Genomic DNA, 12,460 nt, shown 5'->3' with positions numbered 1-12,460 from the left:
CCACCACTTTCTCTGTCACCGAATAAGGGTGGTCATAATGTGGGATCCATGAGTGGATGCTGGAATCCATACATTCACCTTCTATAAACTTTCTCCAGAGTAGATGGTGCTGGGAAATACTATAATTCAATAAATATTTATGAATGAATGAATAAAAAGTGATCCTGTGGTTCTGAACTTGAAGCAAAATAGTTGTGGGTTTAGGTCTGGAAATATTCATAGAATGAGATAGAATTCCCTGTAATAGAAGTAAAAGACTTATATATAATCAATTGGAATATTAATATCCAAAACAGAAGACTATTTGAAGTCAATTTATAGAATGAGTAAGAAAACAAAGCAGTTATAGATCCCTAACAAGAATTAGATTGCTTGTATGTCTAGTTCAAGATGAAGCCTAAAGGTTCACTCTTACAGTTCAGTTTTTTTCCCTAGTACATTTTCCATCTACTGTTATAGAAATGATATACTTTATTTCTGTTTTGTTAGTAGTTTCCCTTTAAGTTATGTAATCTATATATTATTATGTGTAGTATTTATAATATTTATATTATATATATAAAATATTTATCCTGGAAGTTACCGCATAAGTTGTATAATCTAGCAAAATTTAAGTTTTTCAAAATCTTCATTCTTATCTTAAGCAATGCAAGAATATTAGAACATTGTAATTCAAATAATCACCCTACTGCTTTATATCATATTTTTTGATATTTTTTTCTTTCTTCCTCTCTTTTAATTCTTTCTTTTCAATCCCACAAATTAGATTGTATTATATTTGTTCTTTTTAAAAATAAAAAAGAAAAGATTTTATTTCTTTATTTGAGTGAGAGAGAGAGAAGGGGGAGGAACTCAGGGGGAGTGACAAGCAGACTCTGCACCAATCTCAGAGCCCCATGTGGCCCAGATCCCAAGACCCTGATGTCATGACCTGAACTGAAATCAAGGGTCAGATGCTCAACATTGGATGCTCAACAGGCTGAGCCACCTAGAGTCCCTGTATTTGTTCTTTTTTTTTTTTTTTTTGGACTGTGTTATATTTGTTTTGGATAAAATCTATTTTACATTTACATGGAAGTTTATTATTTTATTTTCTTAAAATTCTTTTTTGTGCTTTAGATCTATCTGTTAGGATAATTTTCTTTTGGAAATATATACTCCTGATATTACTTTAGTAAGAGTCTCTCATTTGTTCATTTTGAGTTTTTGGTCATCTGAAAATTTCTTTATTATCTCCTTATTCTAGAAAGAAATTATAAATCTGTACTAAATTCTAGACTGAGGGTTTTTTTATTTTTTTTTGTTCACGTTTTTATTTCACTATATTCTACCGTTTGTTGTTGCTACTGAGAACTGTCAGTTCAGTTGTTTTTCACTTGTGTATCAGTTTCCCTCTGGCTGTTTTCTTTGTCTACTTTTAAGATCTATCTCTGTCTCCTCTCTATATATCTTTGTCTATATACATCTAATCATAAGATGTAACAGCTGAACGTTTCTTAGAATTTATAGTATTTGTAAGGCTTTACATTAAGGAAGTACAGCAAATCCAAGGCAAAATAAATAATTATACTCCTATACCCATTTTTTTGTGAAATACTATATATTATACCACCATATGTGTGCGCGCGCACACACGTTCGTGCACATACACACGACTTATATATACTTTTACATAAGTATACTATAGTATGCACTAGAGTATACATACTACAAATATATATACTGGTATACTATATGGCATTTGGCATTCTGCAGTTTCAGAAATGGTATAGGAGAAATTCTTAGCTATTATCTTGTGTGCTAGAAACTCTGGTCTCCTCCTTTTCCCCCTTATGTTTGTTAACCACTCTTTAATATTTTTATTTCTTTGTCTTTCTGCATTAGATTCAGGTATGTGTTTCCTAATTCTTCAGGTACCAGTTTACTAATTCTTCCTTCAGCTTAGTTTGATTTGTTATTCAAATTGTCTGTTGAGTTTTCAGAATCCTTGCTTTATGGGGGAGCCTTTTTTTTTTTAAATTGAAGTATAGTTGATACACAGCGTTACATTAATTTCAGGTATGTGGCGTAGTGATTTGACAAGTCTGCCCTTATTCTATGTTCACCACAAAAGCAGCCATCATCTCCACTATTATTTGGGAGTCTTTGATCTGACCTTTCAACACGTACACACCTTTTACTTTTTATCCTACCCCTTTGTGGTATATAAAACTAAAGCCTAGATTTCAAAGTATCAGGGGATATACCATGTATTCACACAATACTGATTCACCTCTCTGGATTTTTCTAACGTGTTTTTCCAGACCCCTTGGCATTTTCTTTACTTTCTTATAAACCAGCTATGCCTTAAAAACTTTTAAAAAATAATTATTCATCACTTAAGGTATTCTGTAACAACAAGATTACTAAGGATATTTCTTTTATAATTGTATGGCAAATGGAGTCTCTGTCCAAAGTTAGCAAGATAAAACTCAATATCAAAAATGCAAAGTTTTATATAAAATTCCATAAGACTAAGAGTTTTTGTTGATGTTAGTTTCTGTATGAATCAGTAGTAGAATGCAGTTATTGGGGTGAAACTAGTAAAAGCTAGTGTAATTTTAGGTTGCATTTATAGAAATACAGAATCTATTATAAGGGAGGTGGTGGTATCCTATCATATTTTAATTGATCAGACCTGACTTCTGTATTCCACACTCTAAGGAAGGTATTAAGAGCCTGAAAAATGTCTGGAGGAGAAGATCTAGAGAAGTCAGGGAAGTTCTGATAGGTGTTTTTACTCATTTGAAGGGCTCTCTGGTGACTACAGTTTTCATATTTGTCTTAGATAACAGAACAGATCAGTGGTGGAGCTTATAGGGAAAGATATTTGGGCTTAATATTAAGAATTTTGGGTAGAAGAGGGTGAAATGGGTAAAGTGTGTCAACAGATATAAATTTTTAGTTATAAAATGAATAAATCATGGGAATGTAGTGTACATCATGGTGACTATAGTTAATAGTACGTGTTGCATATTTGAAAGTAGTTAGGAGAGTGGATCTTGAAAGTTCTCATCACTAGAAAAAGAAGTTTCTAACTGTGTATGGTGATGGATGTTAGCTGGGCTTACTGTGATGATCATCTTGCAATACATACGGATATTGAATCATCACATTGTACACCTGAAACTAATGTATGTTATATGTCAATTATACCTTAATAAAAATGCTCCCAGATATGAGTGCCTGATAATGTGCCAGTTACTCTTTCAGGAGGCATACTCTTGAGTAAACATACAGTATAATTACCTTGTGCTATGTGCTATGATAGGGTAAATGCAGAATGAAATAGGAGAACATCAGGAGCATTGGGTCAGTTTTAAGGGGCTCTTCTGAGAAGTTTTCCGGTGCCGGTGAGGTCTGAGTTGAGGTTGAATAGAAGTTACCAGTAGAAGAGAACGGGGAAAGGTCTTGGCCTGAGGTCTCAAAACAAAGGGAAGAGAGATAGAGATAGAGAGATAGGAGGGGGCAGTGGCAGAGGGAGAGGGAGCAGCAGATGCTCCACTGAGCAGGGAGCCTGATGTGGGGCTCCATCCCAGTATCCCAGGACATGACCTGAACCAACACAGATGCTTAATTGGCTGAGCCACCCAGGTGCCCCAAGAGCTTGTTTTTTTTTTTTTTTTTTTTCGTTTTGTTTTTGTTTTGAAATGTAATGGTCTGCCTTTGGAGATCAGGACTCTCATCAGAGCCATTTAAACAGGATGAGTAACCATTTGTCAGGGATATTCTAGAGAGAATTCAGGCATCCAAAGGAATAGTAGGATCTTTGAGGTTCTTTCCCAGTCTGAAATTTTGAAGGTCTCTGATTATATGATATATCAAGGATAAAAAATGATACACTGAAAGAAAGTCTCTGTAGTCTCTTCCTGACTTTGCCATTGTCTTGCCAGGACCCCTTAGGCTAGCAAGTCTTCCATTCCAACCCCTTGTGTATCACAATGGAGGGTGGAGGGTGGATTAGCTCAAGTGTATCTTCCACGCAGCAGTTCTTACCGTAGTGTTGTAGTAGTGATATTTTCTTTCCCTCATTCTACATTTACTAATTGGAATTCTTCTTTAAGACACTGTTGTTGCTTCTCATTTATTTATTAAATCATTTATTTCTATCAATATGAACCCATGGATACTTATTTTATTCTTTGGATTATAATCCATTATTTATTTTGTTCAAATTGTTGGAGTTTTGGTTGCTGGAAGACCTGGATTTTAATGTTACAGAGTACAAAAAGTTCATTGATACAGTTTCAACTTCCATGTAGTCACTAATCTTTTAGAAACCACAACTTGTTGAATTTGGTGTACTATCTAAAAAGAATCTCCACAATTATCTGAAAAGGTTGTTAATGTAATTCTCCCTTCCCTAATACTTTTCTTCATGTATTTCAACTAAAGCAATGTATTATAACTGATGGAACGTGGAAACAGATACAAAAATCCACTCTCTTCTTATTAAGCCAACCAAATTAAAGAACTTATAAAAATATAAACAGTGTTACTCTTCTCATTCATTTTTATTTTGCAAAATGTTTTTCCTTTCTATAGCATGAGGAATGTATTATTTTTTAAATGAATTAATAAATATTTTTAAAATTTTCCCTTCAATTTTTTGTCTGGTAAATATCTATGGATAAAATCCACAAAAAACACATTTCTTTGTGTTTTGAATGATTTTTAAGAGTCTAAACGGGTCCTAAGACCAAAAACTTTGAGAACATTACTCCTAGGCTATTTTTAGATGATACTATTAGCATAGTCAATTCTTTTTAAACTCACAGATAATGTGATAGAAGATGGTCAATTCTGAAGGTTTTCTGTCTTTCCTTGAAGTAGCCATTGTGTGTTCAAAGGAATGTACAAATGCATGGTAATTTTAATGTTTTAATGTTAAGACTTTAATGTCTTAAAGTCCATCCTATTAGTTCTAAAGTAGAATATTGTATAAAAGGTCATCATTAGAAGTTTCTTTTGACAGTGTCTGATATGTACTGATCAGTAGATATTTGTTGATTTCATGAGTAAACATCGACATTTATTGTTTTTTCTCTAAAAAACCAGATTAGCAATGAAATTGAGAATGTGATAGAAGAATCCACAAAACCAGCAACTGAGCAGATTGCAGAATTCAGTATACACCTTCTGGGAGAGCAATACAGGGAAGAACTACAGGATCCTTCCAACTTGCACCACCAGCACCTTGCGGAAGAGTTTATTTCAGAGGTAGATGATTTTGGGTTTGTTTTTCCTTCTTTTCTTTTCTTTTTTCTCTTCTATCTTTCCCTCCCTCCCTCCTTCCTCCCTCCCTCCTTCCTTCCTTTCTTTCTTCCTTCCTTCCTTCCTTTCTTTCTCTCTCTCTTTCTAATTAACAAGACATTTTCCGGGGGTTGTAAATTTCCCATAGTCACAAGACTGATTAAAGGTAGGTTAAGGAATTAAGCTTTTCTATTTGCTTCAGAGGGCTGTGACTTAGCTATTTCTTCAGAACACTCTGTAAAAAGGTCACAGAAAGGCAGATGAGTTTATTTAATTGAAGCAAAATCTGACACACCTTTACCATCTGCTAACAAATAAATACTGTTTCCAAACTTCTGCTGCATAGCCAAAGAAGAATGTGTTCAATGGCATGGTTTTGACTTGACAGTATTTAGAGAAATTAGTATGTTTAAGGAACTACACACATTGTATTGTTTTTCTTGAAGGATCATTAAATTTAATTTGTTTTAATTTCCAATTAAAATTCTTTTTCTAAACTGAAAAATTTGGGGCAGTCAACACATAAGTAGTTCACAGTACCGAGTTCAAAAGGACAAAAGAGTATCTGGTGAAATGTAAAGTTCCCTCCTATCTCTGTTCCCTGGTTGGAGGTGTTTTTAAAAAGGTCTTTCTTTAAAGAATCATGCCTTAGACTATCCTGCAACTTGAATTTCTGGAAGAATTCTATGTGGGACTTGAAGTCAGGATTCTTTCAGTCAAAAATGATCCATACTTGGCCCACTTCTTGTGTGCCCTTGCTCTTGTGTAGTAGGGCATTGAGTGCCCATCTCCCCTTTCTGTCCAGTGACAGGGCACAGCATTCCTTCCTGTTTACTTCTTTTCCTTCCCTCTTGATGGGGTTCTCCTCGCCTGAGTTTTTCAATTCCATTACATTGGACTCATTTCCTTCCCTAGACACTATGTCTAGAGGAGAAAAAGAAATGTGCATCTCTCAGCCAAACAGCATCACTGCAGCCATCCGACGTAGGGAGTGTAAGCCAGACGATTATTTTTCCTATCTGTGTGGCCAAGTTGCAAGGCTGTATGGTATGTAGAAGAAATGTCAGCCAGGCCAGTGGCCACCTGGCATCAGATAATGTCTTGGATTAGCTCTCTGGTTCTCTGTGCTCTTGGAGTTAAGGAAACTTAGTGAGCCTGAGTGTTTAGATAAACAATTGCACTAAATGACTGTGTATTTAGAGGAAGTCTAAGAAACAGTCTCAAAGACATCTCCAGCAGAGACTTTATGAGGTAGATAGCTCTTGGCTTGAGGTGATTTGGGGGTCATGAAAGGTCTGGGTCTATCACGTAATGGTTTCTTTGGCATATCTCTACAGCCCTGTCCCCTTACTTACAACGAAATGTCTACCAACAGCCACTTCCTGTGTAAAGCAGCTGAGTTAGAGATTTTGTCTCTGAAAGGTTCTGTGTTTAATGCAGATTGAAGGGGGTCCCTCTAACTCTCTCCCTGCAGGTTGCAGTTATAGGGACTGCTCCTTTAATATTATTTCCTAGGCAATAATAGGAGAAGATATTCAGGGAAAAAGAAAGCCTGATTGGAGAGGATTGTGGTTCAGGAGCAATTACTTTTTTTTTTTTATGAAAAGGGTAAGATAAGCTTGGGACAACACCAAGTATGATGTCAGAGAGAGAAAAGTAAGAAGAAAGCTTAGGAGCATTGATAGCTGATGATAGCCACAGTATTAACACAGTGTCCTTGCATAGTGCCTATGGTCTACCTGTTGCTTTCAGTCTGTTAGCAGACTGTTAGCAGACTGACCCACAGCAGCCATGTGGGTAAGGATCTCCACTGTACAAATGAGGCCAGGAGGCCAAGTAAATTATTCATAGTCATTTCAACCTCTAAGAGTAGAAAGGAAAATCAAGTCTCCTCCTTCCTTTCAAAGTGTTCCTTCCTTTATACCATATAGAGTCACCTTGATTTTAGTTCAGGTGAAAAGTTAAAGTGAGCTTCACAGTTTTCCCAGTCCTGGTCTCAGTTCTATAACTTTTTTATCATGAGACAGGGGGAAGAAGAGACATGTAATTCATTGGGAAGAATATGGGCTTTGGTGTTAGAAAGATTTGGGTTGAATACATTCTGATTTAGTTATTTACCAAATATATGACCCTGGGCAAGTTAGTTGACATCTATCTCAATTTTCCCATATATGAAATTGGGAAAACATGTGTCTCTTGACATTGCAAAGATGAGGAGTAATATTATAAAGCACCAGGCACATAGAAGTCATTTAATAAATAATATGTATTATTAATCTTGATGTTAATAAGGTGGAATGATTCTTTCAACTGGACACCTGTACAGTAGCTAATTAGATGTGATGAATTAGAATACTTGTACGTGGTTAGACTCAAGAGATGACAAAACTCAAAATGAGATGGGTCTAGCAATAATAATAACATACAGTTGTATAACATTTTGCAATTAATGGAATTCTTTCAGGTACATTCATTTTAATCTTATGAAAACCTCTATGCTTGATGGGTAAGGCAGTATTAGTTCTATAAAATAAGGCTTGTATGCAGTTACTTTGCCAGAAGAAACAGCTGAGAAAAACTCATTTTTGGATTCCTGTCCTGCAAGATTCCATCTCCACTTTCTTCCTACAAGAATTATGGCATTTCCCTCTTTCCTCTAAGAGAATAAAACAAGGCAAATTATCATAAGTAAAGAGTTACTTGGGTTTGGATTCTTTATCCTTAAGACATTGAGATCTTCAGTGAGCCATTTTTTTTTTTTTAAATCCCACTTTCCCGATTATAGTAAGACTTGGTTTTAAAAGCAGATTCCCAGAGATGGCTCGACAGTCCACTAACAACTTCTTTCCTTATTCTGATGTTGGCTCCGTAGTGACTTATCTGCTGAGACTGTCACCTTCTGAAGTGTGGGCTAAGTGTTCAATGTTGTTAAAATATGTTTTTATGCATCACCGGACTATTTTTAGATTTGTAGTCCAGTTAGCATTCTTTCCCTCTCTCCAGTCACTAAGCTCATCTTGATTTACATGGCTGGATTTTAAAGACTCAGTGATAAAACTGGTTCCTGTAGATGTTTTATAAATTGATCTTTTAAAAAACAAAAGATTTTATTTATTTATTTGACAGAGAAAGACACAGTAACAGAGGGAATACAAACAGGGGGAGTAACAGAGGGAGAAGCAGGCTTCCTGCCAAGCAGGTAGCCTGATGTGGGGTTTGATTCCAGGACCCCAGGATCGTGACCCCAGCCGAAGGCAGACACTAATGACTAAGCCACCTCGGCGCCCCATAAATTGATCTTTTGGCCAGTTGAATTACCTGGTCAAAGCTTCATTACCTTCCTCATGACACCCGGTCAACAGGGCCTCTCTCCTGGGGGCTGAGCTTTTAGCTTGTGGACTAGTTTCTAATGTTGACTTTGCTTGCAGTTCCCCTTGTCTGGTAGGAACAGGAAACAGATGCCATCAGATACTTTACACTCACAGAAAACGAACACATGACTGTTTGTCAGTGTGTATGCTGTGGCCAGATTTCTAATCCAAACAATTACATTTAAAAATGTTGTTAAAGCTTTTTTTTTTTGTTCTTGAGACTAATGTTTTTTTTTTTCTACATTTTATCCCACAAGGGAAAAAGCAGTACTTTGCCAGTAAGAAGTTGCTTTTCATAATTTGGAAAAAAATTAATATTAAAATACATTAAAACTTTAAAAGACAAAAATGTAAAAGAAAAATATGACAGTGTTGTGTTAAAAACTATTTTCTACATGGTAAGCTATTATAATTTTCTTATGTAACTTTCTGCCTACTATGTATCTGTATATGTATATAAGCTTCTACTAGTTATAAACAGTGCACTTTATAGTCAACTCTTAAAAACAGTATTTTCTATGTGCTTTTCCACATTTCTACATAGCTATAAACTTTATTTTTATTTTTAACAGGTTGAAAATGCATTTACTGGGTTACCAGGCTATAAGGACATTCGTGTACTTGACTTTAGGTAAATAGATTCTAAAAATGTGCATGTTTAGTAGCACTCTTTATTTCAATGTAATATCTTTTTGTGTTTATTATGTATGCTCTAAAAACAAATGAATGTTGTAATTCAATACTATTTCTGGTAAATGTGTTTTCTTAATGATAGTTTTTCAGGAGAGGAAACTGAATTAGAAAAAGGCAAAATAATATATTCAAGGAGACCTACTAGATCTGTTGTTGGGCAGATAAGAACTTCGGAATTCATGTTCCCAGCTTGCCGTTGACAAGTTATGCTGCTTTTCCTTGGCAATGAGGGGGGCCTGAAGTCACATTAGAGATTATCTTGGCTTCCTACTAAATCTTGTCAGTGTTCTGCTGAGGTGACTTTGACATCTTACTGTAAGGCCATTCTGGAGGGGATGCATTTATCTTCATTTCAAACATAACAGTTCTAAGTAAATCAGAGGCCTCTTTTTAAGACATCTCTTCTCTGCTTAAAACAGCATAATACTTGTCAGTGTTTTCTGAGTGAATGCTTTGTATCGGGGACTTTATATTCCTGAGCTAACTTAATCAGAATAAATATTATTATTAATACTCATTTTGCAGAGAGCAAACAGGTTTAAAAGGATGAAGTATTAGCCCGAAGTCAGAAAGTTTGTAAATTAGCGGTGGGAGAGGGATTTTGACACCTGGTTGCTGCCTTTACAGCTCTTACTCTTAAACCCCATGCTAGACTCGGTACTGGGAAGGTTTGGAGCATTTGGAGAATAGTTGGGAGCCAGCTGTTGCATTCAGGAGAGCATGAGTAAGGGAACTGTGTAACTTCAAAGCATAATCTCTATAGGGCCTACATCTTACCTTTGGCATATTCTCTAATCACAACCTTGGGGTTTACCAGAAATACTAGCAAGCACTTACATAGTAGTTACAGTATGCCAGGCTTCATATCTATATAACTCATTTATTCCCAGAAACCATGCTATGAGATAGTTATTAGTATCTTCATTTTTTGTTGTTGTTGTTGTTCCAATAAGGACACCAGAGCACAGGGAATTTCAATAATTTACCCAAAGACACTCAGCTAGTTATCTGTGCAGGGGAGAGGGCAAGCATGGTAAATTGACCCACCACCTACTCTCACACCCTGACCAGTCCCCAGTTCAACCTTAGCACTTCTCATAGAATACCGCCTCCAGTTTGACTAAAGCTCATAGGAGAACCCAAGAAGGTGAGGCCCTTGAAGACCTCTCTCATCTGGCAGCACATAAAAGGCAACATGGCCTTTGGAACCAACTTCCCTGGGTTGAAATCCTGCTTTTGGCACTTCTGGCTGGATGATTTTAGATAAATTACACATTTTTAAAGTTGCATTTATGTAAAAAAGAGAATTTACTATTAATTCTGCTTTACCAAAAATACTTTTGAAATGCTGGGTAAATTATGTAGCTTCTTTGTTCCTCAGTTTCTTTCCTGTAAAATGGGGACTCGAATGGCCCTTAATAATCTTAATGAAGATTAAATGAATGAATGAATTAATTTTTATAAAACACTTAGCACAGTTTTCTGGCACATGGGAAGATCTATTGTCTGCTACATAAAATAAATAAATATTAAAGGCCATACAATACCCTGTGTTCAGTCCTGACCTTTCCCGGTCCCTTAGTATCTTTCTGTATAACATCCAATTTTCTTTTATTTTAAATTACATGACACATTGTGTACCAAAAAAAAAAAAATGTTTCCTAATTTTGCTAAATACCAGCAACTGGAGTTGTCTGCGGATCTACTGAAAAAAAAAATTATTTACAAAGAGAAAACCTTATATGAATAGTTTAAAGATAGTAAATATTGTCAGTTTAAAGATAGTAAATATTGTCGGTTTTAAAATAAAATCTTGTCTCCCCTTTTGTTTGCTACTTTCAGTGTACATCAGTTTGTCAACATCTAATACTATGCAAACATTTTGATTTAAAGAAACATTGTAGAAGAAATAGATTAAGAACTTGCACTTTGATGAATGATGTGACAATTATAACTGTCTTAAACTCTACTTAACATGTTCAATTTTTATTTTCAGGTCCCCCAAGGAAAATGGCAGGTAGAGTACTTTTTGGTACTTTCCATACAGTCCACTGATTGAAAAGATAGTTTAGAAAATTTGGTAGCCCTAGGTCCAAGGGAGCATGGCTCAATTCTTTTATAACTTTCAAAATTAGCATCCATCTCCTTACAGATTGGGGGTTGGCAAACGTTTTTACTTAAGGGTCAGTTAGTAAATATTTTAAGCTTTTCAGGCCATTTCTTCTCTGTTGCAACTACTTAATTCAGCCATCAGATGAATATAGATATAGATAATACACTGAAAATGAATGAGCATGTCTATATTCCAATAAAAATTTATGGAAACTGAAATCTGAATTTCATGTAATTTTCACATGTCCAAAATATTGTTCTTGTTTTTATTTTTTCAACTACTTAAAAATATAAAATCTGTGAACTCATAGACCCTGGGCTGGATTTAGCTCGAAAGCTGTAGTCATAGACTGTCATAGACTGTCGACTGTTAAGTATTTGAGTTACACTTAATTTAAAACAGGAATAAAACCCACCAGTAATGTAAACACTCTCAAGGTACTATGTCTGTCATTCAATAAAATAATCAAGTGTCACTTTAAGTGGTATATGAGAGGGAGAGAGCTGATCTCTGTTGTGGTTCATTTGCAAAAACAGCTGCTCTCTGGAATTTCTTAGAAAAGGCATAATATAAAAACATAGTCAATACCCTTTCTGGAGGTTGCTTGTCAGTTTTTGTTTTTGGATTCAAATTTATTTAAAATTCATTTTCTCTTGCAAGATTGATATGTTTAAATAGAATTCATGAAGCAAATTTATGTGTAAACTATGGATGTGTTTAGACATACAGTAATACTACCTCATCGTAATATTTTTTATTTGAAAAGAGCTTTCTGACTTCCTCATTTTTATTTATGTTATTTAAGTAAGTGTTTACTAAGTGCCTACTAATTGGACAAACCCTATACCTACAAAAATTAATAACTCAGTTTATTTCCTCTAGGAACACAGAATCTAATGAAAAGTGCTTTCAGAGATCTGTCAAATTACTGGTTCTTTCTTATTTTTTTCATTTTATTTTCTTAATATCCCCTTGAGATAGTGAAAATGAG

General features: G+C 35.1%; 1 protein-coding gene across 1 annotated transcript in view; it reads left to right on the top strand.

The window, feature by feature from the left end:
- The window catches only part of IMPG2 (interphotoreceptor matrix proteoglycan 2), an 82,312-nt gene that overhangs the window by 27,681 nt on the left and 42,171 nt on the right, over positions 1-12,460 (top strand). Inside the window, exons 7-9 of the mRNA XM_044251263.1 lie at positions 5,098-5,259; positions 9,236-9,294; positions 11,353-11,373. Of these exons, the coding sequence (XP_044107198.1) occupies positions 5,098-5,259; positions 9,236-9,294; positions 11,353-11,373 (242 nt within the window). The remainder of the gene's footprint in view (positions 1-5,097; positions 5,260-9,235; positions 9,295-11,352; positions 11,374-12,460) is intronic.

This window comes from Neovison vison, chromosome 6 (assembly GCF_020171115.1).
Source record: "Neovison vison isolate M4711 chromosome 6, ASM_NN_V1, whole genome shotgun sequence".
NCBI classification, from domain to species: domain Eukaryota; kingdom Metazoa; phylum Chordata; class Mammalia; order Carnivora; family Mustelidae; genus Neogale; species Neogale vison.
This window is presented reverse-complemented; position numbering and strand designations above follow the sequence as displayed.